A 27,648-nucleotide genomic window follows, 5' to 3' on the forward strand; every position below is an offset into this window, starting at 1 on the left:
ACCTGAATAATAATGGGATGATTGCTAGATGTGATATTAGTATGGTCTCAGTTTCGTCCAGAAGACTAAACAGAGCTAGTTGTTTGGGAAAAGAAGAATTCCACTGGGAATAAAGACAAATGTTGTGACATTTTTCTTTGAAAATGTAGTGTTCAGAAATAGAAGATGCACGCATCTTGGGGATTTTTTTCATTTTGTGACATACTGCAAACATAAGTGGTTAGCAGGCAGAAAAGCCAAGTGAGCTGGATGAATATCCAAACAGAGAAATCTGGCTAAAGGGAACAAATAGAGTTGGAATGGTGATGAAACATATGTTTTCAAGTAAACACTGTAATAGGCCAATGGAAGGGGTACCGTTCCCCATAAAAATGGCAGCAGTGAACAGAGAAATGCTTTAAAAATGTAAGTGTTGCCTTTAACTGAAGGATTCAGTAGCTTTTTGGACAGTGAAATGTAGGGAAGGTATCTCCCTGGCAACTGGTGGTGTAACACTGGTACCACAGTCCCATTCTTGAGGGATTCCCAGCTGTAGTCATCCACTGCTCACCTACGCCCTGGCATGGTAATCTAGCACATGTGTGTTACTGAAGCCATTCACTTAAGAAATCAGAGACATGTTTTCAAATGAGGAGATCATCTCTGGAGAAATTAAATTTCAATTATTATGTTTATTATATAATTACATTAACCACAGCAGGTGTCTTCTGATCAGTCTTCATACAGTATCTGCCTCTTTCTTGGAGAATCATCACAGCAAACTCAGCATGTGGAACGGCGTGGGAGCTTGCACTGCCACAAAACCCTGCTGCCGCCTGCCAGTCTGCAAACTGAAACATGCTGGGGGCAGCAGAAAGGACAACCTGAAGAGCTCAGCACTATGGGGCCAAGGAAAACTGGAGCTCACCTCTGCAGAGATAGAGAGTTCCCAACTCCCCTGTGAGCAGCCTAAGAGGAATCTGCTTTGGGCCTTTACGTAGGCTTTGGTCCCTTTCCCTCATGCCCCAGTTTCTGCATGTATATCTTCAGGGCCCCGAGGGGGCTCTAAGTGCCAAAATCCCAGCAGTGAGACATTCTATGAACAGGCACCTAAGGAAGAGACAGACTGTCTTTGAATAAGCCCTGACATCCACTGCCAGAGTGCTGTGGGCTGATACATACGATGGAACCAAGAAAAAAAAGGTCTCAGTTACCTGTCCTGAGGCCCTGACCCATACTACAGTATTGGGCCTGAGGCAGTATGTATCCTGCTCTTAGCCACTTGAAATGGAGCTGGTCTAGTTGCTTCTCATAAGTGTGTTTTCCATTAAGCAGCTCTATACAAGTTTTTGAGTCAATGGAGGTGACATGTGGAAAAACAAATAAGAAAATTTAGAAAATATGAGATCCAGACATTTAATATTTTAAAGAAATCTACACAATGGAAATAACTGCAATTTAAATGAAAGTACATGATTTTTCCTTAGCACTACCATTCCTGTCAATGGAAAAAAAATAATCCTCTCAGCTTATTATTACTGCGGTCAAAACCAGCAGCATCCAGAAAGCAAATGTTTTCAATGATCATCTAACAAAAATAACAACTGGTTCTCTGGTGTGTTATTTGTTTGAATTGTATGGTCTCTCTAAGTCAGACTGCGAGCTCCTTGCAAAGTGCTGGCGGCACTGGCAACCACAACGAAACAGGATCCATTCTCACCCAGGACAAGTGAAACTCCTCTGTGCTGTCCTGCTCCTTTAGTGCTTTTATCACTGTAGACCCCGAATATGCCACAAATACCCCTCCTTCAATGGCCTGCGCTCCCCTGCAGATTTTAACTGACTCAGTAACATCAGCAATTCTACTGGACTTCAGTCACCTTGCCCAAAAAGATGAAGAACAACAAAAGAGAGGCACATTCTAGCTGAATCCAGTTCAAGTTTCAGCATGCCTCTTCTGTCCCCGAGTCTGTTTGCCCCCTTAGAATTTCAAGAAAAAAGAAAACAATATATAATCTAATATTTTTAATTTTATGTACAGGAATATAACGTTATGGCAACTTTGTACATGAAATACATACAGTATTTAAACATGAAAATCAGCTAGGTAAGAATTTACATTAGCAATGAAACTGCTTCATGTGCAGCCCAGTTAATACTTAGTTTAGATCTGTATTTTATTGGGGAGAGATTTTAATAGTTTACAATCATAGAAACATAAACATTTCAAACAAGACTCTATAAAATAATTTACAGAAACCCTACCATCTACACTGAGAGAAAGGGTGTATGTCTGTGAGTTTTGTGTGTGAATAACAAGCTGGAAAAATGATGTGTCTCAGCCTTTTAAGTATAAAATAATTTAGAAGCAGTTCATGCAATATGGAAGCAAAGGAGTGCCAGTTCCTTCGAGGTTTCCTGCTACCTTGGACATCTACTGAGCATCACACGTGGGTCACCAGACACATGATAGTACCGTTGCCAGATGCTACCAGAGAGCACCAGCCTCAGTTCCTCCAGACAATTACTTATGTAAACATAAATATACAAGTTGATATCTTTTCTACACAGTACAAATACAGGTCACAACTTCTCAGCTGTGCAAGTAGTCAATCCGTATACTTGGAAGTAGGATTATGTTCAGACTGGAGTTCCATATAATTCTATGTACAGGGGCACTAACAGAACTTCCTTGTTTTCACCAATTTGCTCTGGTATTTCACAGACTGCCCACCGTGCCCTATCACATAAACATCCAGCAGGTAGGACTTGCCAGGCTGCAGGCCTCTGATTGTCTCTGTGGTCACTGCTTTCTGGATGTTCTGGCTGTGGAAGTATTTACAGAGAATCTTTTCTGATTTCTTCCTTGTATCTGGACCCAAGCACTGGTTCTGCTCTCTTTTCTTCTGCTCTTCATTGTAATTGTCATCCACTTCCCTTCTGTAGATGCAAAATTTGTTTCTCTCCTGCGTGCCCAGCCATGCCACCGTGACCGAAGAACACGTGCGGAGTTTGTCAAAGGCTTTGATTCGTGTATCTTCAGGAAGAGAAGGAAATGACTGCTTGTTAGGCCTTGTTGTAGCCAGGATCTTCAGCATAGAAGCACCTTTTTTGCTTCCTTTCAGCCTAATGAGATATTTAGCTTTTGCTTTTCCTCGAAGCTGGAACTGCCGCACACCCTCCACGTTTTGAGACAAGAGAAGTTTTCCATCTCTTCTAACTTGGATCTGAACAGCATCCAGGCATGAATGAATGGAGAAGGTGACTTTTTGGTGAGATGAAACGGGAGCAAACCGTAGAAATTTGGCTCCCTTTCTCTTGATGAATACATCTGTAACTTTGCCGTCCTTCAGTTCGACTGTTTTCTGTTTAGCCTCCTCCTTCGTTCTGGCAAAGGTGCCAATGTATGCGGTGCTCATGTTAGTGTTGGTATTTACTGCGAACATGTCAAAGTAGTACTGTGTATCGGGCTTCAGGTCAGACACTGTGAAGATGTTCTTGTTCCCGATACAAACTTTATGTAGGTCAACTCTGGGCTTTGAGGATATTTGGCGCCCAAACTTTGATGATGATTTTAGGAAACCACGTTCTTTGCCAGAGTTGTTGTCTGAGGGAAAGCCAAAATGGGCAAAGTCAAACGGACTGAAATCCAGACCTGGTTTTGGAGCCATCATGAAGGCATCATCAGAACTGAGCTTGGCTTCAACAGCACAGAGGCTTTTGAAATTGTGTTCTTTATTGATGACGATGCAATACTGAATTGGCTGTTTCAGTAAGGAGGCAGTGGGACTTGGTTTCCACGCCAGTGTCACTGTTGTACGTCCCAGAGAAGTGACATCGATTCTGGGATCATAAGGTAATTCAGGATAAGGTTGGTCTGACTCTGGAGTAGTGGTTGCATACACTTTAAAATGTGTATCTTTCTCTGTCGACAGCAGATCTAGTTGGTACAAACCAGATGGGGAACTAGAGGACACAAAGTACTCAACATCATTGCCTCTGTAAGAGAACAGCTCTGTGCCTTCCTCATTAGTAATTTGCTGTTTCTGTTGCTCAAGAGGTTCTGGTTCACCTAGATTACAAGCAAAGAAAAACATTTGTACAGACACAATCTGAAATATGAGAAAATAAAATTCTAACAGACATTTCTACATAAAATACAAAAGTGAGATGAAAAAGGAAGGTTTTGTCTTCTGAGGAGGACGTAATCAATGCTTATCTGAAATCAGAGAGGGAAATTGGTTTGGCACTCGGGTTAAAACCAAACACAATAGAAACTGCACCTCATCACTATTAACAGAGTCTCATGAATGGCAGCTAATACCTCCCACTAGAGTACTTCAAGCATCCAATGTGGAGATGCCATACAGTTTCCCACTGACCCTGCTGCCTGTTTCCAGACTCGGGCCCTTAGCTTTGGCCCTCTGAGTCACACTAAAATTTTGTGCCTAAATACAGTGGGGGCCAAAGGTGTGTATACCATACAATGTGGTGTGTATGACATTTTAGCACTCATGTGAAAGGCTCTGGAAGCCTAAGACCTTTTCTCTCTTGAGTAGTAATTATATGGCTATTTCCAAATAAGCTCCATGTCCACAGACGACTCCCCTCAAAGGGGCAAGCTCAGCCCTGCTGCAATGCAAGCCCTGTCTCTCCAGTTCTTATTTGTGTACCCAGCTCACAGCAAAGCCCCCGTGAAACCAAGTTACTCTGGGCAAACACAGTTTGTTGTGGCAGCATCCAGTGCACTCTGGATACACTATAACCTCAGCTTTTACTTTTACTTTTTTACAGACCTTTTCCTTGTCATATTGCTACCTGCTCCCAGTTTCCTGCACAACGGCAGGATTGGGGCTGAAGATCCAAACAAGAGGAGATCATAAAGATGGGCCTGCTGCGAGACTCAGCGTCACGCCGAGACTGCTTTGAGGGGCTTCAAATCCAGAAGAAAAGCAGGTCTCTGAGGTGCAAGGGAAGTCGTTGATGGTTTGTTACCTGAACCTTCTCCACTGGCTTCCTCTGGGAGCTCTTGCACACTCAGTTTCCACTCCAGAGGGGCATCGCATGGTGTCACTGTCACTGCTAAGGGAGTGTTGTCCTCTTCAACCACAAAGAAATACCTAGGAGAAGGTTAACAGACCCATACATCAATAAATCCTGATGGCAGCCAACTAGCAGGGACTGACTTGACACAATCAAGGTTGATCTTGTTGGAGCAACAGAGACAAAAGCATTACTTACAGGCAAGCGTGTGCAGAGGTAATGTGGAAAGGCTGGTGGGCGAGAGCTAAGGAGGTAAGGGGAGTCCCCCCACTAAGACGGTGTAGAGTTCACACTTTGCTTGTCAAGACACAGCAGAGGGTTTCTGGCCCCCTGCCCTCCCCTCCATCAGCTTCACTTTTTAGCCCTACACTAACTATACAGTATAAATGGTCACAAAGGAATAAATGAGGGAAAGGGGATCTTTCCTGGAATTTAGGGATATGCTCTTCAAAACAGAACACTATGTCCAGGCAAGGGCCCTAGAAGCACATACAGATATACACACATTCAGCTGTCCTTCCGCATCCCCTCAAGCACTACACCTCATTTATTGTAAACTGTTTCTCACCAATGAAGACTGAAGAAGGTGGGTGATATGAGGAGGAAGGTGGCAATGCTGGTCTTCCCTGAACTCTTTGAAGCCTCAGATTCTTCCCCAGTCTAACCTCAGTATTTTCTGATCCATAGGGTTGAGGTTGGGAAGTGGGGAGTTCAGACCAGACTGGCTTACGCTGTTTCTTTAAAGCACAATATGAAATAATGAAGAGAGACAAGTGTGGTGGGGTAAGCCTGTAGTTTCTAATTTCCTTCCCTCTCCCTTTGCCTCCAGACATGGTTAGTGGCCCCACTTCAGGGAACTTCTGTGGTCTGTGGGAGCTCTGCGCTTATCCCAAAAATCAAATAAATTGGATAGACCCTCAGCTGGGGAGGCCAGATTGGGATGAAGAGTTGCATAGCAACTTACTTCACCAGACAGAATGCTGGCATTTGTATTTTTCTGTTTGGATACAGTTTTTATTTCAAAACACCCAGCAAATAAAGCTAGTATCTTCAAAGTACAACTTCCTCACTCGAGCTGGACAGAAATACCTTTTAGGGGTGTCTCGGAAGAGGTAGCTGCTAATTTCAGCTCCATCTGGGATGACTGACGAATCATGAAAAAATGCTTTGTCCCGGATCTGCATTTGGAAGAGCTCCTCATCTCTGGTTGGTAATTTCTGGGGCCTGGAGCCGAGCGGCAGCAGCAGCAGCAGCAGCGGGCAGCGCAGCAGGAGCATCCTACAGCAACGACAGGGAGTCCCACCTGAGGAGGGCCGCACCACGGGCAGCCGGAGCTGCCGCCAGCTTGTCCCACACTGGTGGGTGAGACCGCAGCAAAGCACCAGTTTGTTCATGACCCGTGGTCGCTGACTGGCTGCAAACTCTTGCGGCTCCTGTGGGCTGTTTGACTGCTGAAACACGGGCATACCTATAACAATGTCACATGCTTTTTATGTTTTGCAGGCACCTTCACTGTACTGCCGTACAAGCACGAGCAATACATACTGTAAGGAATAAGCTCGCATCGTCACAGCGCTTGGATAAAGTATGTAAATAAGATTTTTCCATCTTGAACTGTAATTGAAAGCAAGCCCATGCACTGCTTGCAAATTGGTATCTCTCCCTCTTATTAAGAGCAAAAGCCTTCCACCTGCATTGGTAGAGCTATAGTTTGATGTTTTGCCATAGCAGAAATAGAGCTCGCTGGACATGAGAGCTAGAGTAAGCACAGAGCAGATGGAGGGTACATCAAATTTGCTTTCCTTCAGAGATTTTGGTGGGGCTTCCAGCAATCCTTTGAAAAGTAAATATTTCCAGTGAAATTGTTCCTTATAAAAATAGTGAATTAGGAAAACATGTGATATAAGCCCACACATATTCAAAGCACATTGGTATTAGCATGCAATTCAGCAGGGCTTAATCCTCAAGCCTGATGGGAATTGCAAAACACAAAAGCAGAGAATCCCTTACAAATTAGGCATAATAATTCATAATCTCAGCCCTTCATTATTATGTCTACAACTAGGTCAGTAATGACTACCCTAACATATACAGTGGGACAGGCTGGAAATCTCCTTTCGGTACAGTAGATGATCTCATCTGTAATAGCTCTGGTATGGGGGGGGTGGTAGGGGGTAAAAAAAGCCCATTTCTGGTACAAGTATAGCAAGTTTAAATTGCTAAATTATAACATTTTTTAAAAATAGAAAAAAGAGGTTTAGGCCATTACCTAAATTGTGGTAGCCACTGACTTTGGGAAGAAGCATAATAAAAAGCTGAGCTGGCAGGAACAGTTTTATCTTGTTACTTGGCTGAATGTGCAGTCATGCACCATTCCTTGTACTGTGCTGTCAGTTGACTATGGCTTTATAACAAACTCTTTTTACCTTTAAGATCAACTCTGCTGTTGAGACTGGGCATTTTTTTCTCCTCCACTTGATTTTTCTCTAATATTTTATGTAAAAATAGTAAATATAAAGCTCCTTGAGAAGCGGCATAGTCTAAGCCATAATAAAATTGCTCTTCCCCTTCAAGCACTTCATGAAAATATAAAGCAGCACCCCTGAGGGAAGCCCTGGCAGCCACCTCCTCCCCCCTCCCATGGCTTTACCTTCCAAAAACCCCAAAGGAGCCACTGGAGGCCGTTGTAGTCAAGGCACGGGACCCTCCTCCTCATCCCAGCCCACACGCTCTGGCCCTTTGGGAGCTTTCAGCAAGACCCGCTCCCCAACAGCCCCAAAATCCCCGCGTGCCTCTTCCCACTCTCCTCTTCACGGAGGCCAGTGGCCAGCAGCCTGCCAGCCTCTGCCCCTCTCATCATCACTGAAGCTCGCTGCAGGCACCAGCATCCCAAATGTGGAAGTTCACCACAGGCAGCATGGGGTCTCGTCCTCTTTTTCACCCCTGAGCTCCTGACAAAATCTTCCCAAATCCTCCCTGCCTGCTGCCTCTAGCCCCACTGTGAGAGGAGGCTCCAGCATCTGCCTGTCCTGCAGTCTGTCCTTCTCCCAGTACAGCTAAAGACGGCCACCCACGCGCAGGACAGCAGGTCTCCTGACACCAGCAAGGCTCATGGATGGCTATTTTTGCCCTCATATTGCTTCCTCTGCCTCTAACATCATTATTTAATTACTCCTTCTACCCACAATACAGTTTCCCCCCGCTCACCCCCTCCCCTCCTCTCTGCTGTCCCTGGCCCCATTACATCAGCTCATTCCCACCCCACTTTCTACTGTTTTCTCTAACTTGTGCTGCCCACCTCGGTCCCTGTCCTTCATCTCCCTATTTTCTCACTGAAACTGGTGATGCAAGAAGGAGGAGAAAATATGTAGCAAACCCCGAAGTAACCATAAGCCACAAGTGACATGTACTGAAAACTCCCTTGACAGGATGCAATTTTATCTTCTCCTCCTTTCGCTCGTGCCTTCCCTCACACCAAGGGCTGCTACGCCTTCCTTAGCTTTCTCCCTCCCCAGCCCACCACATATTCCTGTATTTGCCACCAGTTCCTCCCCTTCCTGAGTGGAAAACCACGGGAAAGATGAAAGCGAATGCTTGAGGTTCACCTGGCAGAGTTTCCCCCATGGTTGTGTCCCAGGTGGGCATGGAGACCGTGGAAGAGCCCCATGCGAGAGGGCGGCAAGTGTGCTGGAGGGCCCTGCGGCGAGCTTGCTGGTCGATGACCCTGCTTGTCTGGCAGGGAAGCCCTGCTTGTGCCGAGGCTGCCAAACGTTATTTTGTAGTTGGAGAAGGCTGCGCCCTTATTTATTCAGCTATAACCTGGCAAGAGCAACACACAGCCACGGTTCCCCGATGGCAGGGCTTGTAATGCTTCAGCTCCAGCGCTCACAGGTCTCAAATTGTGCACTTTGTTATTGTTCAGGATGTTTTAATAACAGGTTACAGCAGTGCTCTGCCCTACAGATGGGAAAGTAGTAAAGGACTTTACTAAGACGTGCAATTGCTACTTATAGTTAAATCCCGATTTAGCTTTCCCAGAGTTTGTCAAAATTTATCCCAGCCAGGTTCTGACTTAGCTTTTGATGACAACAGACATATTTCCTCGAATTCAGACTGAAGTGTTGATACTTATCAGCAAAGTTAATGACATTTGACCTTTCGGAGCAAAGATCGTAAGTCAAAATACTTGCTGACTTGAGTCACCAAAGTCAGCAGAAACCTCCTCTGACACAAAGCAGGATGAGTTTCGTGTGCTCTAACACGCTGTTTATTGATTTTTCAAGTATTATCGTTGGCCAACAGGGAAGAAATTCCTTCCAACTTAATCACAACAGTTACAGCAGATTATTTGGTTAGGTAAGAAACTCTGACACTTTGTGCAGACAGCGTCCTCCGCATGAACCCCCTGAAATTGCAATCTTGTATATTCCCATAGTCATTTACAGTGCAATGTAACCTCTATTAAAATAAACGCATTTTGATTGTAGGACTACCCAGGCTAAACTTCACTTCTTAAATAATTTCACTAGCTAATTCACTTAAAAAACTCCTGTCCCCGTTAACAACCATGGTGTAGTTTCAAAGTACAGATTTGTCTTTAAATTCTTTGCCTAACTGTAAAAGCATTTCAGCCTAAAAATAACCACAAAAGACACATTAAGGTTAGTTCTGTGATTCCTGCCCAGCCTGGGCCAGCAGCACTGGCCCATCCCATACATGAAATAGCTTGGCAAACCTCTCAAGGTTACTGAAAAAGAAAAGTTTTATAATCTTTGCTCCTTTACAAGCAAATAGGATTGAGTGCTTTCATTTTGACATATCCAACCTCAGAGGCTTAAAATGGGCCCAATTTTCATGCACAACACTTCCAAAAGCAGGACGTCTCAACAGCAAAGAGGCATCCAAAACTCACTCACAGTTTTTGGAAACCATGCTGTCAGTGTCATACCACCCTTTCACACCAGTTAATAAGCCGATTTATTTTTTGCAGTGCACTCATTATAATTTGGCAGAGTTTAAAGCTAAATCCTCTATAGTTTACTCACACAAAACATCAAGGGGAAAGCAAAAATATCATTTATTCGCCCCATGTTTCTTTCTGGGCAAGTTCACTGCTGGGCAATGACTTTGACAGAGTCCCTCAGAGAATGCACTCGCTAGATTGAGTGCGTGAATTTGTGCTCTCCCACCCAGCCCTCAGACACCTCCAACAAACAATTTTCTTGTCTTGGTGTGCCATGCTCTGAGCTGGTTTCGTTTTTAGAAGCCAGGTACAAGCTGAGGCCTAAGCGCTGCACTGTAAAGCCATACAAATTACATGAAATACGTTGTGTGATTTTTTTATTCTCCAGACTGTGCCACCTCCTAAATGCCTTTTATTCCTTTTTCTACAAGTTCGTCTTGTTTTCTTTTCTTTTAAACTCTGAGTCAATATTTTATTGATATATTCCTGCTGACTGGAGGGATTTGCCTGCTGTTTATCACTGAATTTAAGAGAGCGCCAAAATAAACAGTCCTAAGTGAAATAATAAGCACCGTTTTCCTTCTCCAGGATTGCAAAAGTGCCCTCTAATGGCCCATCTTTACCTCTCACTTTTTCCCCAAACTCTCTGAACAGAGCGCAAAGGTAACCCTGCGGCCCCATCCCCATGGGCAAGGCTGACGCTGGAGCAGGGGCAGAGCAGGGGATTCAGTAGAAAGCTGGCACTCCAGGAGGTAACACTCAGGCACAGGGGAGAGGGATCGTTCGTCAGCCCGGCTGTGCCAGGACACCTACCTTCCCGGCACTGCTAGAGGCGAGGGAGATCCCACGCAGCAACCATGAGCACGGCACAAAATGAAAGGTAAAAACCTGCCGCAGCTTGAGGGACCAGGATGGCACACGCAGATGCCAGCAGCTCTACGCCAGCAACCAGAGACTAAAAACATCCTTGAGAAAATATGGCTTGCTTGTACATTCTTTCATTTCCAAAAGAAAGGGAAAAAAATTTTCTTTTTTCTTTCTTTTCTCTTTTTCCATCCCCCCTGCACACTGACCCACTTGGGGGAGGCAGACTGCGAGCAGGGAGCACCCAGGGGGTCCCCATCTCCCCCCAGGCAGGGCTGCTCCCAGCCCACCTTCCAGCCGGACAGGGCCACCCAGTTTTGCCCACTGGCCGCAGGGCCACCAAGCCTGGGCAGGCTGCATGCTGCCAGGACAGCGGTGGTCGTGGCAGGTGCCCGGGGTTTCCTTTTATTTTAACCTGGAAGGCAGCGGTCCTGTCCCCAGCTGAGCAGCTCCTGGGCTGCACAAACATTCTGGTAGCAACAGCAACACCTGGGAAGAGGCTTACTTAATGAAGCTATATGTATTTATCTAGATAGAGCAACAGATTAAAAATGCATGCTGTACATTTGGAGTGGGATATAAATTATTTTAAACACCTCTAAATTTACCACCTTGCCAGAGGTTGTGGTTTTTTTCCCTTCAGAAAGTATAAATAAAGCAGCAGTCTGACCATTTGATAAATCTGAGCTATAAGCATATACATGAAAATTATCGTTAAATCGGATCATAGATTTTATGATGATTACAATTCATTCCTATCTTTTTAATGATTTCCACTCGGGCAGTGAGCCTTACACAACCCTTCCAAAATCCCACGTACGGAAGTCCTCTGTTCAGCCTTTAAGACCTCTGCGTAACAAACTACATCTATACGAAAGGTCTGCAACTATCTGTAAACTGCAATTATAAGCAGAAATGGTGAGGATAATGGAATTTGCAACTGGTTGCAGAACTTAGGTTCTGAGTTAGGGGACAAATCAGCCAGAACTGCAGCAGCACCTCACGGGCTCTTCCCCGTAGGCTGTGGGATCAGCGGGGTGGGTACATCCTCAACCAAAGTCAGAAATGGGCAGCCTCAGGGGCAGATAAAATCACCTAATTTTTGATTTCGCTGACCAAGCCTACAGTATTCTGTGTCTGCCCAAAGCAAGCCGTTTTTTTTCCAGCAAAATACAGCAATTGCACAGGTTGTACCCCAGGAGGTATCAGATGCTCCCTGCTTACATCCCATCACAGAAATCCCACCCAGCAAGCCAAGAATCCATTTTGTTTGGCTGTTTGGGATCAAAGCAGTTGTGTAATCGTGTTCAGGTTTCACTGTGCATTTATTTCACGCACAGACACGGGCACTCACAGGAAGGCTCAACGTCACTGAATATACCTACACTCTGTAAAAAGGGAGCAAGACTATTAGATTCACCACATGCAATGCCAGTACTACTCACAAGTCATCTTCGAGTGTCTTGATCTATGGAAATCATTTGCTTTGATTCTCAGCTGTCTGCAGGTCACAGAGACCTGTAAAGGATTTACAATAACAAAACAAAACAAAAGATCTGGGTTTGAAGCAAATGCATCTGGAATAAATAAACCCTAATGTTTAATTACAGAGAGTGGAAAGTGCATGACTGTAATTTAGTGAGGATAATTTCAAGGCACTGCCTTCCACAGTGCTTTTGTGTTGCATTTCTTCTCTTTTTATTGTATGGATGGTTAACTTTTTTTCCTCCTTACATCCTATTTTTAAACTCTGGTGTGTTGGAGGTTTTTTTGGTTGTTTACATTACCCATGCTGCATCTCATAATAAGTCTGTAGATTTATTGACGTGATTTAAGTCCAGCTTCGGAAATAAAAGGGCACTGTGTGAATTCTTTGACTTATTATAGGAACACTGCAAATAAAGAGGCTGTGAGCTTTTCCATTATACACTTCATTTCCAGAGATATATAACACAAATATAGGCACCTCAGCATACAGAGTTATCACCTCAGCAAAAGAGGGGTTTAAAAGCGCCCACCCATTTCAATTGTAATACAATTAGTTATTTTTAATGTGCAAACAAGGAAAAATAATGCCTTTGAAATTTTAAGTATTTACTGAGAGCTGTTTGGTTTGTTTGTTTAGGGGGAGACCAGAGGGTAAAAGTGAAGGCCTGCCATTTAATACTTACTATTCCCTACAGGATCTGGAAAACGTTTGGTATGCTTTTCATTTGAGCTTTGTTGGTTTCTTTTTAAAAAAGCAGTGTTCTTGAAAACTTGTTGTCTGGTCCTGCCTCGTGCCTGGGGAAAAGCCCGGGCCAGGCAGGGCTGCAGGAGCCTCGCCAGGAGCTGGGCCAGCGCAGCCCCAGCCAGCCCCTCCACCAGGGATGTGCACTGGCCCAAAGCCTTTCCCTATGGAATGGGGGGGAAGAGGAATGCAGCCGTGACAGGGACGCAGGGGTGTGTCACCGTCTCTGCGGATTTTAAAGAGAAATATTTCTGTGTAGCACCACAGCCAGCTTGACATGGCAGCTCCCGTTGGCAGGACCAGCTGTAACTGGGAGGGCAGGAGCCTTTACAGACCTGTAATCCGTGGATTAAGGCTCTCTAAATACACGCGGACATGATGGACTATAATGGTGCCTTTGAAGCATTTAGGGTCCACCATGTCAATAATCTGTGGATTAACCTACCGCCTCTTGCAATTCCAATTCAACCCGCGATTTTCCTTTGCTGGGAGCATTGTTTTAGCAAAGCAAATTACAGTAGCATGGGGAAAAAAATCCAGCTATGTAAAAATAAGAAGGTACGAAGAAATAAGGCTACATTTCCACCAAATCTTAATGAACAACAGTGGCAACAAACTACAACTTAGGGGAGAGGTTAACTCCGAAGGGGTAACATTGTGAAATGTGGAGCTGTCTCAAATTAGATATGTTGAAAAGCAAACATGCTCAGGGAGATATGGTATCAAAAATCAAATTTTACATGGACTATTTTGTTTCTAAACTGAGCCTTATTTATTTTTCCACTTTGAGTGGAAACAGATTCAACTCTGATTACATTGAAATCGCCATCCTGGAGCTGGTGGTAGTTGGATGCTTCAAAAACCAGCTGAGCCAGGAGATGCCATTTGGGACACTTGAGGAAATGCCTCGTAGTTTTTCTTTTTTTAATCAGAGACCACATACCAGCGCTTCTCTCCTTCACAGTCATCTCGGCCCATGCAACTCAGCAGTGAGCGTCAAAACCAAACAAACAGTGAGTCCCCAGCGACCTCTGTTACAATGCTCAGTTGTTCTCTCATACCTCTCCTTGCGAGGGGATGGCAGCAGCACGGGAAGAAGTGACGTGCTGGAGAAGGGGGTGGCAGCCAGCTGGCGGCTCGCTCCCCGTGCCGAGCTCCGCTTCCCTTGGCCACTCCAGCACAGGCTGGCCTCTGTCCTTACCATCATATCTGCTCATCCTCCCAAGCCCGCACAAAATCCCCAGGTGGTCAGACATCGCTCCCAGAGAGGACAAGCATCACGGGATGGGTGACTGGTGCCAGCTCTTCCAGAGGAACATCTCATGTCAGATGCCCAGCTCGGAGAAGGGGAATTTTCTCCATAGTCTCAGCAGGGGTTGAGCCCCGGTAGGAGAAAGATAAGGCAGAGAAATCTTGGTTTGCACAACTCCAGGCCATTTAAGATAACCAACCCTGAATGCCACACAGCTCTACCACAAATCTTTCATCACAAGATCTGGAGGTGTTTTATAATGGAGAGTAATTATTATCCCCTTGTTACAAGCAATAAAAGTGGGGCAGCAGCTTTCCTTGTTCAAGGAAATCCCAATATAATCCCTTCCTTTAATCATAAAACAATAGCTACTTTCCTTGGCCAAGTCATTCTGCCTTCAGCACAGCTCTCTGAGTGTATGTTACTGTCTCTCCATAATGAATTTCAGCAAGGGGATTAGCAGGGAGGAACACATACGAACAATTACAAATTACAACCAACACAAGCATGTTGGTATTTGGTACAGAGTTTCCCACTGTTTCTCTGGAATACTTCTGAATGACATTATGAGCAAGTGCCCTTGCCAAAACCCACGAGGGACAGGGAGGACTGAAGTGTCAGGGTATGATAGAGCTGGAGCAGAATCGGGGTCTGTGCATCCTGCCATCGCACCCTCAAACCATTGGGGCTTATGGCTGGAGGTCAGAAGGACCTTTGGAAAGTGCTAAAACATAAACCCAAAGTCATTAACTCCTGCATTAACTACTGCAGGAGTTAAAGTTGCTTGAGCCACTGCTAGGGCTTGGGGAACACCCCTCGCCTGGCAGCTGCCCACCGCCAACAAGGTGTTTGTTAAAGGGGAGACAATGAGGGGCTCGCGCAGGGCCGGGGGCTGCGGGAGGGGCAGCGGCAGGCAAGGGGCTGCGGGTCACTGGCACAACTGGCAGGGCAGGAGCAGGGGAAGCCGAGCCTCCGGCAGCTCCAGCAATGTTTTGTAGAAAGCTGTGCCATGAGCACACTGGAATCGCTTATACATTTCTTCCCTCCTACTTTCTGGTAGACAATTAAAAAGGAAAAATTGCTGACTACTTTGAAACCCTTTTAAGTGCACAGAGGTGAATTCCCTCAGCTTCCATCAGACATGCAGTTTTCTTCAGTGTCAGGAACAACACCACACATGTACACAGGATTACAAACCACAGCCAGCCCAAGCACATTAGTATTCATGCCCACTTCCCTACCTCTACACACAGTTTTCCTGCAACAGCTACTCCAAAATTCTCATTTGCAACTTTACCGTATCTTCGCTTTTACTGCCTGGGGTTTCTCAGTGCTTCCAGGCTAACCAGTAACAACCAGTAATGCCTGCAATAGCACGGAGAGTAAAAGCAGCAGCTCTCCAGAAAGCCCTGTGGCATCTGGAATAGCAAAGCAGGACAGCAGCTCCAGTAACAACCCCTATTGCAGTGCTCGTGCCCATGAGGCGATTCTCCGATTCCCGCGGAAGCAACTGCATCCCTGCGCTGCTGCCGGGATGGTGTCCGCAGTGGTCTGCAGGGGCGGTGGATATCTTTGGAGCAAAGACACAGCAATAGGAACTCAAACAGAAACAGCAGCAGGCATCTGGCATGAAATGCAATTGTAAGGTTGGATTCTAGGTTTCTGCAGTCCAAGAACACTCATAGTTAACTAGATATGGGATGAAAAAATACAATTTATATGAACAGGGGAAAATAGTTCCTTCTATTTTATTCTGTTCTTTCCTATATTTTTTCAGTCTTATCCCTGTGTTGCTTTTAGTTACACCTGAATCATGCAATCCAGATCCTCAGCTGACTTCAAAGGAACTATGACTTTTTCTACTGAATCAAGAGTCTAGCCCACATTACTTACGACCACAATAATACATGTTATGCTGATTGGTGATCCCCCAAAATTTGCAATTCCTTAATTATCATGAGAATCCAAATTTTTCTGATTGGATTTAGTGTCCAAAATTGGATTCAGTTTTAATATTATCTGCCTTCAGCTTTAAAGGCATGCAAAGGAAATCTTAGGCTCTACAAGTCCTTAATGAACTTTTAAGGTGCTCTCCTAATGATTTGTTACATATCATGGTAATTCACAGAAGCTGTGTCACATTTTTCCTAGTTGGAAAAGGGTTGCTGAAAATATGTAAACGTTTGTCAAGTGTTTGAAAATGGAAAGTATCAAATGTAGTGCTAAAGAAATTGATATTTACGTATTTCTACCACTGCACTCAGCATTAATGCGGGCAGACCTCAGCTGCAGTTACAACAGCAAAGACTTTCCAAGACTCAGCGTGGATATCATCTCCCATGCTGATCCCCACTGTCCCTAGAAAGCAGCACATACAGTTTCTTTGCCACACCATTAGCTACAGTGACTTCCCCAGAGGCTGCGATGGGTGAGAGAACAGGATGGCCCATTGCAAGTGAACCACATCACAGGGAGGACCATCAGCCTCACCACTTCTCCTTTGTGTCATTCAGAAAATTACCTCTTTTGCATGCTCACTTCTATACACGATGTGGGTAGGGGCAAGAAAAAGTAGGAATGCTCACGCTGGCTAAATATTCCCTACCAGCACTGATTTCCTTAGCATCCTGCTTGAAAAAAGACACAGATTCCTATAGAGGACAACTCAGTAAATTAGTGCAAATTGTTAGTGAAGGACATTAGCTGCTCTGAATTTCTCAATGCAGCTACCTGCGGTCACCCACTGTGGCGCCTGACACTTCCCACCACCTTCAGAGAAAATCTAAACTTCTGCTTCCCCTGACGACCTGACCTTTGCAGAGCAGGGGGTGAGATTCATCCTGCCCAGCCCCATGCGTGGAGGCTCTGGCCCCCATTTCCTAATCCTCCCACTAGTCACTGGGACAAATGACAGCAGTGAGCACTCCCAATGTTCATGAGGGGACCCTTGCAGGAGGAGAGAGACCATCTGCTGCAAGGGTGGCTCCCAAGGTTGCTCAAGATTCGGGACAAGCGTGGCCAGGCACCGGAGGAGCTATGGATCCAGGCAGCCCCTGTGCCTGCCCTAAGCTGCTCAGCAGACACTGCTCACCCAGCATCACTGAACATCTCCAGGGCTGAGGAGCCACGTGACGGAGAAAGGATTTGCCTTCAAAGGGCAAAACGGTCCCTGCCCAGAGAGATGGTGAGGCACAGCCATGCAGACTGCTGCCACAGGTGGGCCTACGGTCAGAGCTGACACACGCATTGGTCTGAAGAGGTTACGAGACTCCACGAGTCCAACCACAGCTCACCAGCCGCCAGCCCATCATACCAAAGCAGGATAGGAGCACGTGTGGAAGCTGCCAGTCTTCAAGGTGGCTTTCTAACACTTTCTGGATTTTCTAACCGGTAGACTTCTGCATGACCAAGCTGTAAAGTCTTTCGCAAGTGCAAAAAGACGGGCGCTCTGAAGGGACGTGCCACGAGAGTTTGAAACCTGCCAGGGTCAACTGCAGAGCTGTGATAAGGGATCTCAAAAATGAGATTATCGAAAGGGTCAGTTTCAGCTCCACACTACTGCTGGGCCAGTGTTTATTTGTCCAGACCGGCAGGCGAAAGGTTAGTCCTTTAGTTACTGTGAACAAAAGCAGAGGGAACACATATGGGCTGATAGGTCAGATTGTCATGGGTGAGCGAACATCCAAACAACCCCAAACCTTCAGGCCTTCTTATGGAAACCATACATCCTTGGTTGACAGCAAGGAGGGGAAGGGGAAGGGGAAGGGGAAGGGGAAGGGGAAGGGGAAGGGGAAGGGGAAGGGGAAGGGGAAGGGGAAGGGGAAGGGGAAGGGGAAGGGGAAGGGGAAGGGGAAGGGGAAGGGGAAGGGGAAGGGGAAGGGGAAGGGGAAGGATGGAATTTCTGCCTTCAGAGATGGCTGAAATGCGTGCCAAGGGCATTTCTTTCCCAAAGGGGAAAGACATGGCGAGAGCTGTGGCGTGGGACCCAGCGCTGCCTTCTGGGGGTGTCCCTTTGCTAGCGACTGGAAAAGGCTGTGAGATCCTGAGATGAAAGTTACTGCTAAAGGACAAAGTGTCATTTCAACACCACCATTAATACTGCATTGTAAAAACCAAAAAGCTGTAAATTCAAAAAAGTATCTGTTTGTTGGTACTTGGTTCCCCCAAGGCATTTCAGCAGGCCCCAGAGGTTTGGGCTGGAGCTGGGCAGGGGCTCTGCCCACAGGGACGATCCCCCTGGGTCCCACTTCGCTCCCCACGTGCACATTTCACTGAGGGACATGAGTCGGGGTCTTCACAGTCCCCGGCTGAACAAAACCACACCGAGTCTGTAGTGCTGAGTGGGGATGGCCATGAAGCGAGCGAGCAAAAGGCTGAGCCAGAAGCGTGTTTTGGCCTACTGGAAGTACATCTCACTGATGTGTATGAATTTTGCATTTTCTAGTTAAAGCCCTAATTGCCTGGATTTTCTTACAAACACTTTGCAACTGCTTTTTCTTAAATGAATGGGAATTAGAACATGCTCCATAAATTAACATATTTCTTTCCCTGAGCCTGCTGCCCTGCTATCACACACTTGCAAGAAATGTCTTATACTCTTCCTTTAAAATACCTGCTTAATTCAAATGTTAAATTAAGTTAGACTTGTTCACATGATGTGAAAGGGTCTTTAAACCTACTTATTTTTCCTAGAATGCATTTTTTTCAACTATTGTACTATAACAGGATTATAAAAGTTTTAATTGACTGACATTAAATCTTCCCTGCAAAATTGTAACTTTAATACCCCCTAGGACTATTAGATTTTTATTCATTATTTCTCATTACTGAAAAATCAGTTTCAGAGAGCCCCTAGGGTCTTCCCCAAATAAGGATAAGATCCTATTAGTCCTACAAATCATACTCAAGTAAGTAATTCTTACCCAGGAGAAAAAAAACCCACAGGGAATTAAATGCAGATTTAGAAGCCAAAGGAAGAAAAAGAATGGGGACTAGAAACTGTTAACGCTGCTCACTGATGTTTTCCTTCACATCCAGAGACCAGCTGGCAGCTTCAAGACACTTGGCTTTCCTGCACCATCATCATCCCGATCTGTAAACTGCTTAATTTGCATCAGGTTTCTGGATTTCAAAATGCTGAGACACGTTTAGACTGTTTGACTATAAACAAATTAGCCGTAAATTTGCTGCACCTAAACAAAGTAGTAGGAGAGAGACAGAGGGAGAGAGAGCTCATGTCTTCACGACATGCTAGTCGTTTTGTGAAAACCATCTACCCTGTTTAATAATCCCTGCAGACATGTGCGAAGAACCTGCGATCCCGTCGCGCCTCCCGCCTGCCTCCCCACCTTTGCAGCAGGAGCTGCGGCTGGTCTAGCGCTGCTGTATTTTGGTACTGAGCAAGCTAAAAGTGAGAAGGATGAAAAGCATCCTTTTTCTCACATCCTAATAAAGTTTCAACCCCTTTAAAGTTACTTTTCCTTAAATAAAAAAAAAAAAAAAGAAATATGCTCAATTAGGCGAACAATGCTTTTCCCCTGTAAATCACAGGGGAAGTGTCGGCCTCAGTGGTGTGTCACGTTGTGAGCGTGCGAGGGTCACGCTGGAGGGGCACTCATATCCGGACCCGCAGAGCGGGGAATGAAGTAGGAAAGATAAATTATTGCCTTTTGTTTTTCAGATTTCCAGGTGCTCGCCGTAAGTACCCACTGCTTCTTATCTCAGCTGTCACACAAGCAACAAACATCTCTCCAACTACTGAATTTAATTACCCTAAAACCAGACTGGTCTTGATTCAGGCTAAAACCTGAACAACCCCGCATGCTCTTCAGCAATCTGTGAGAAACGCTGAAAACACTGCAGTTACTTGAGCGCTCGCTCACCCCTGCCCAGGTGGAAAGACACAGCCTACCAAAAGATGCTCAGCATAGGATTTGCCTGCATCCCTCTGGTAACTCAGGTATACTTTTGTTTATCAAAGCAGTCGTGGACAGGAGGGCTGGGTTTTCAGACCGCTCATGTTGCTGATTACTTGAACAGCATTTAAAACCCATCCCCCAGCAGACCATCACATTTTTGGTGAAGTTGTAGTATCAGCTATCTCGCACATGAACTGAAAAAGACGATGTTTTGCCTGCTTCTGATGCATCCCACACGACTGACGTGCTCCCCAGGGTGCAATCAAAGCCATCTATGCAGTCATGAGATTTTGGGCTGGTTCCTGTTACAGCTCTGTGTTAACACTTATCTTTCTCCTGTTCAGTGGGTGTCCTTGCATACTGGAAATTAGAAAATTAATTCTGAAAGAACAAACTTCTTTTTAATATTTACTCTCTCTCCCTCTTAATTTATTTCCAGCTTTAAGCACATTCTCCTGGAGTTATGATTTATTACCCTGACCTATTTCCCGATCTAAGGGCAAATACTTCCTCTCCTAATGACATCTTGTTAAAGTTTTCAAACATCACATCTCCTCAGCCTTCAAAGCTCCTTCCATCCATCCATAAGCATTAGCTTATTTGAATCATCTTCTCAGGCAGAAGCTATCCCCGTTTGATTTAATGAAGATTTTTGTCACAGAAGTAGCGTATTCTCAGACATAATGTAAAACAAAGTGGTGAACGCAGCTTCTGTACTCTGCCTTTTCTGCAAGGCAATGCTCACTCACTGCACTGCTCCTATTTAGCAGAGCTCAAGCAGGACTTGAGTCCCTTCTCACTGGTCTTACCTAAGATATTCTCTTTCCTTTAACATAATTCTGATTTATTCTCCTTTCACTCCTGCCTGTACAGTCAGTGACACCAAAATACAGAGCTCAACAGCATTCGATATGACACCGGATTCTCTGTAAGCAAGGTAACCATTAGTCTTACGGGCTGCCTATACACTCCCACACAAGCCTTATATTCCAAACACGTATTTCTTTATCTATAATTAGTCGAGGTTATCCTCCTCGATGCTGGGCATTCCCACCAGTATTTGCACCCTTTTGTAAGGACTTGAAAACTTGTTTTCTTACGTGAAAGAGGCCCTCCCCTCCTTCAGTCAGATCTACTCTTCTCTGCATTTTATAATCAAACAGAAAAAGAAAGCAAAACCTCCCCCATTACTTTAACTCTCATGAGTGGTTGAACTGGTAGCCCAGAGCAGCTATATAGTCTTCCACGTTAATAACATCAGCCCCTTTGAATGCACAGAATGAGAAACGTGCAGTTTTCATTAGACTGCCCTTAATGCAGAAAATGTGCACGTTCGAATGTGCAAGGTCGAATGGAAACCCACCATCTCTGGTGTGTCCATCGGTACAAATTAGTAAATCTGTCTCCTGTGAAAGCAAGCTGGTGACCGAAAAGATAAATACCCACTCAGTAAAACAAAACCATCTCTGGAAAGATGCAAGGCCCTGACGGAGGACTGAAATAGCCCCTTGAAAACAGTGAAGTAATGGGCTTACAGTTTTATGATTCATATAAAGTTTAGTGACTTCAAAATGAACACAAAGCCAAACAAGACTTGCTATCCCACTAAAATCTGTGCTGTAACTGAAGCCAGTACCCAGATGTTCTGTGGTAAAATCCGCCGCTTCGCTGCATAAAAGCACCACATACCCTGACGTACAGTCCTGGCTTGCTTTTATCCAAACCTGCTTAGATTCTGGATTATTTTTCTAGCAATCTTTTAAACTGCCATGGGAAGCATAAAAGGTGGTCTCCTACAAACCCGTTTGGTACCAGCTTGAAACGTAACCATTTGCAGAAATAAATCAGGATTTCTTTTTAATAAACTGTTTATTACCAGCCTTTCGGAATGTAAATTGTAGAAGAAAAAGCAGGGTCTGAGTTTAATAAACTTCTCATCTTTTTATACATATTAAGGCAGAAGACCCTGGCACACTTCAGAGTGAAACGGTGGGCAAAAAGGCCCCATCCAGCCTTCTGAAGCCGGGAGACGGTGAACGGCAGCCACCGCGCTCCTGGAGGCTCAAAACCACATTGCGCAGCCAAGGTGAGCCCCTGCTCCCCTGGCACCAGTGACCCGCCCATCGCTAGCTTCAGGGCACCTCCCAGGAAGGGCTTTATTCCTTCATTTTCAGGGGACCTCCAAGGTGGACAAACCTTAGGTGGACAAATCTAAGGAGGACAAAGCAGACCTGAAGACGCTGTTTCTGCTCCTACACACAGTTTTGGCATAGGAGCCGGGACGCTTTGGGGCAGCCTGGGCTCTCGCCGAGCCGGCCAGGAGCAGCGCGGTGCCGAAGGAGGCCCAGGGCTCCAATGAGCAGGTCGTGGCGCGAGTGGAGCCACAGCACCGACCCTGCCCGTACTGCTGTGTCCCCAGCCCAGCTCGCAGAAGGAGGAGAGGCGCGCTGGAAAAACCGCGGCAGATGGGCCAGAGCTGCGTGCCGGCAGCTTTAAACGTCAGATGAGTGTGGTGAAGGCATTCGAGCTGAACAGGGAAGGCAGCACAGGCGTTACGTGATTTTGAACAGCTTGCTTGACAGTTTGCACCATATTGTATTTATAAACATTGGGGAAACCTAAATGCTTTTCCTTGGTGTTTCCGAAGTAGTCATCCACAACAAAACAGGCGTGCAGGGCAATCCTACGCAGCTCTGCCTCACCTCCATGACAACCTTCTCAAAATTAAAAAAAGGCGCCTGTATTAATCTCTGTGGGATATCAGCATCCCGCACAGTGTTCAAATTCCCTCTCAAACTGCACATCTGAGCACCCAAGCCCGAACTCCCCCTGGGGCGGGGCTGGGGCGTGAGGTGACCCGCTGGCCGATGACGCCAGCAGCACGTCACGCGTGTGCCACCGCCTGCCAGGTGTGGCTGCTGGCGCCAGGGAACAGCCAGCTCCTCTCGCATCCCCTCGCTGGCAGGGCTGCGATGACACGCTGCAGTGCCCGCCCTCCAGAGCAGAAAAGTCCGAGTTTTCTGTCCAGGGCCACACAGAAACAAGGACAGCGTGATGCACCCGCAGTCCTTCATCACAGAAACATGACAAAGCTGAACGGATTTTTCAGACATACTACAAAGCTCTTTCAAATTAAGAGGGGCTCATTATCTGCTGACACAGAAAGTCCACATGAAACAGGGATCGTTCATCTCACAACATGATGAAACACAGCCACGGGACCCCAAATACATACAGTACCCACATGTGATGCACTACGACACACTTCTGCTTCATTACATTTTTAATGGTCGAATTAGAACATAAAAATCCGTCAGTGTTTTAAAAAGTCTTCTCCTCCTTCAAATATTAACAAGTTTTAAATCCTAGGCATGACTCTAAGTACTCACGGAGACTTTTAGTGGTACTAGAAAGCTGACAGCGGCAGCTCCCCTCTCGCAGGTACACATTTTGCTATGAGGTAGGAGAGCGAGGCTGGGAGGATGAGGCATTCCTCAAAAGAAGCAATCTGAAATGCCATTCCTAAAATAGCTAAGAATCAGCGATTTTCCAAGTAGCCTGAACAGAATCACAAAGTTTTTCTCCCTGCTCCCTTACAGCACGGCCAAGGGTGCTGACGATGTCTAACACCTGAGCATTATTTTTACGGAAACCAGGTTATGGCCAAGCCAGCAGTGCCCCGCCAGGGTCACTAGCATATAAATCACTCACCGCCAACCGCCCAGGGAGGAATTCACCCTCAAATCGCTCTTGTCTCTTCCAGTTTTACACAGATACAACTCCGCTGGCTTGACCAAGCAAGAAATCGGTACACCTAGGCTGGAAGCCCATCGTATGACGGCGCTGGATGGGGCTGCCAACGCAGCCTGAAGGTAGGATGCTCCGACGGAGACACAGTGCCACACTTGTGCCACTGAACGTCGCATGGCATCTGCTCGCAAACAGCCAGCCGGTCCAGGGAGGTCTGTGTATTTATGCTGGGGACCTCGCCTCCCCTCTGAGCTCGCCTCCTGCAGCTCAGTCAAGCCACAAGAACAGCGATACTGTTTAAGCGTTTTAATTAAAGATTGTAACTGGATGCTAACCAGATCCTTCGGTGGGAAGCAAAAGTCCAAGGGACGCTACGAGCTTCACAACCCGCGCCCTGAAACCAGCCTCCCAGAGGCTGCCGTGCTCCCGGAGGTGCCCGCTGCAAGGATTTCCAGAGCTGCCCGGGGCAGCACGGCACGGACACGATCACGCTCATCCCTGGCACCAAGCTAACCGGTCTGAGGAAAGCAGGGCACGTCACCGCTCGAGTGATAAATACATCCAGAACAAAACCGCTCAGAGAATCACCACTTTTCAAAAAATCTGCGCTAGCCTTTAACTGTGAACGTTTAAATGCATAAAAGTTATATCTGCAAGTGATTAAACAACGCTTTGTAGCCATTGTCTCTCCGCGGTCGCAATAAAAACACGACCCAAGCTGCACGTAGCAAATCTCAGCACTTACATCCCACCGTTGAGTTTTCCGTTTACTTTTTTTTGGTAGCCACTTTTTGTTTTCTTTCCTTTTTTTTTTTTTTCCCCCGTCCCTCCCGAAAAACCAAGTATGATGCTGGCGAAGACGGAGCCGTTGCCTGCCCGGCACACACCCGCTCCGGGCGCCGGGGCTCCCGGCGGCAGCGCAGGCTGCGGGGCACCGAAAGAGAGCAAAAACGGGGGGGGGGGGGGAGGAAAACAAACCTCAGAGGGGAAGGGGGGAGCCGGCGGGGAGCCGAGCTCCTACCGGCAGCATCCCGGCAAAAGCCGCGGCGGCGCGGGGCCGGGACGCGGGGCTGGAGACACCGCGCCGGGGTGGCCGCTCGGTGCGGCGCGTCCCCCGCCCCGCTTTGACCGAGGGGTCCCCGCTGCTGATGGGGGGGTGCACCGCGCCCCCCGTCCGCCCCCGCCGCCCCGACGGCCACCGGGGGGTCTGCGCGGGCGGCCCCGCTTCCCCAGCCCGGTGCCGGTGCCTTACCTTGCGGCGTCCGGTCCTGTCCCGTCCCGTCCCGTCCCTCCCGGGGGTGGAGGGCGGGGGGCTATTTTTTATTTTAGGGGGGCGGGTGTTTACCTAACCCCCCCGCTCCGGCGGGGACGGGCTGCAACGGGGATTGTGTCACGCACGTCCCTTCGCGCTTTATAGCCCCTTGCCTTCCCCACCCCTCCCCGCGGGAAAAAAAAAAAAAAAAAAAAAAAAAAGGGAGGAAAAACAATAAAAAGCAGGGAAAAGGAGCCGGGAGCCCCCTCCCCAGGGCACCCGCTGCCGGCCGGGGCGAGGGCACGGCCCCGACTTCGCCTCCCCGGAGGAACCGCGGGGCGGCTGAGCGCCGGCAAAAGTTTGCCGGAGGGGCGCGGAGGGGCGCGGAGCGGCGGCGCCCGGCGCGTCTCGCTGCTGCCGCCGGGGCGGGCGGGCGGGCAGGGGGTGCCCCGCGGGCGCGGCCGCCCCGCCCCGCCACCGCGCCGCTCCGCGGAGGGGCGGGCCCGCGGGGGAGCCCCGGGCCCCCGGGGGGGAGAGGCCCCCCGCTTCCCCCCCCGCCCCGGCAGAGCCGCGGGGGGCAGCGCCGCGCCGCCCCGCTTTGTGCCGCGCTCGGCTCCGCCGCTGTGGCTGCGCGGCGAGAAGCCGCTCAACATCCATCTTGGAAGTGGGATCCTGCCTGGAAGTGGGGCCGGGGGGACTCAGCGAGGGGACACACATACACACACACGGGGTACGCTGGGAGAGACAGGAGGGAGGGCAGCGCTCCCGCTTTTCTTTTTCACGCAGCCGCTGCTTGAAGGGTTGTGGGAACGCTGCGGAGCATCCCAAGGGCGATGGACGCGGGAGAGAGGGCTGGAGGGGTGGTCAAGGATGCGTGAGAAACGGCATTTATTAAACCCTCCTGCAATTTAGCAAACGGGTCCCGAAGCTACATGTGGAACCTCTCACCTTCTCTCCCTCGTTACGTTTGGATCACAGGCAGATTTCAGGTTGGGGGAGCGAGGGACATTTTTCTCACTATTGCCTGGGAGCTGCAACGAAAAGGCAGAAAGTACCCTTTGCCATTTAAAAACAAACCCCCTGGTTTTTTTGTTTCTTTTTCGGCACATCAGTCATAAAAACGTCAAGTGCTACACAAGCATTAAACAACTTATTAGCAATAGCAGCTGATGGGTAATTTCCCTGAAGGTAATCATTCCTTCCCTACTACTTCAACAGATTTGGGGAGCAGAAACAAAACCAAACAGCCTTTTCAGCGAGCTGAGCAAATGTGACAGCGAAGCCTCAGTGAAGGGATGCAAACTGCCATATTCTGTAGGGTGACAATCAGCTTCGCTCTGTGAAGACACAACCCCCAAAAGAGCTCACGTCTTCAGGGACACGTAGCCGTCCAGAGCTCTGCTATTTGCCATTAGTTACTGCCACTTACCTCCCACTCTGTCAGCTCACAGAGTAGCCGGGTCACTCGCTGCAAGCCAGCGAGCGCTCTGCCCAAGGGTCTGCTCAAAAATATAAGTTCACCCAAAGAAACCCAGGATTAAGAAAAAGACCCCCATGGGACCCCCCATCCAGTTATCCTTCTGTTCTCACATCCCTGTTTTTACATATTTCACAACTATATCTATCGTTTTCAAAGAGGTTCAGGGGTAGGACTTTGGGGAAAGGAGGAAAGACACAGAAGTTTAGAATTTATTTGTGCATATTTAAAGAAAACCTAAAAATACCTGGTATTCGCACACAGCATCCCAACTTCTTCCTTTCTAGAAGATCGTTTGCCTCCAACTGCAACACCTCAGTGAAAAAAAAATCTCGGCAAACTACACGTGCTCCTCTTCTGCTGCAGAAGATGCAGAGATTCAATCATCCAAAATGGGAGAATCTGACTAAATAAGAAAGCCAAAATTAGTAAAGAAAACGCAGTGTATTCTGCCTATTTTTTCCCCACCTTTGGGGCATGCAGGAGCCAGGAGAGAGGGATGTGCTCAGGTGAAGGCAGGCAGCTACCTTCGGGTACAATTCGTGGCACAACAGTACTCTGTAGAGCCTGCAAAAATGGCTGGCTCCGGTTTGAGGTCATTAGAGGTAAAATATTGCTACCCAGCCAAAGAGCTCTTGAGACTGTGCGCTTCACACACAGGCAAACCGATTATTTTTAACCCGAGGACAGTTTTAGTGCTATTGTTCTTAGAGGGTATTACTGTTTGTGATTCCAGGGGAAGCAGGATGACATCCCTGGGATATTATTTACTGAGGTATGTGAATACCGACTCCTCTGCGCATAGATAACTCTTTTTTTTGGATGCTTGCAGTTCTACCTCTATCGCAAGTGTAAATCTCTATCGTGATTTAAAGCGTAGCACAGAGCAACTCCCAGCCAGAGGAACAGTTAAAACACTT

The 27,648-nt window shown here is 47.1% G+C and overlaps 1 protein-coding gene across 3 annotated transcripts; it reads right to left on the reverse strand.

Moving 5' to 3' along the window:
* Window positions 1-1,989: 1,989 nt before the first annotated feature.
* On the reverse strand, window positions 1,990-27,372 carry NDNF (neuron derived neurotrophic factor). Of its 3 annotated transcripts, XM_074867235.1 has the most exons (5): window positions 27,256-27,372; window positions 26,976-27,134; window positions 6,112-6,300; window positions 4,975-5,099; window positions 1,990-4,051 (listed from the first exon to the last, which is right to left on the reverse strand). In XM_074867235.1, the coding sequence occupies exons 2-5, from the start codon at window positions 26,993-26,995 to the stop codon at window positions 2,658-2,660; spliced, it is 1,728 nt and encodes a 575-aa protein (XP_074723336.1). In that variant the 5' UTR covers window positions 26,996-27,134; window positions 27,256-27,372; the 3' UTR covers window positions 1,990-2,657. The 3 variants fall into 3 exon arrangements, with proteins under 3 accessions (XP_074723336.1, XP_074723337.1, XP_074723338.1); XM_074867236.1 differs by lacking the exons at window positions 26,976-27,134; window positions 27,256-27,372 and adding an exon at window positions 25,252-25,643; XM_074867237.1 differs by lacking the exons at window positions 26,976-27,134; window positions 27,256-27,372 and adding an exon at window positions 23,961-24,036.
* Window positions 27,373-27,648: the final 276 nt, after the last annotated feature.

This window comes from Strix uralensis, chromosome 4, assembly GCF_047716275.1.
Source record: "Strix uralensis isolate ZFMK-TIS-50842 chromosome 4, bStrUra1, whole genome shotgun sequence".
Classification (NCBI taxonomy): Eukaryota; Metazoa; Chordata; class Aves; order Strigiformes; family Strigidae; genus Strix; species Strix uralensis.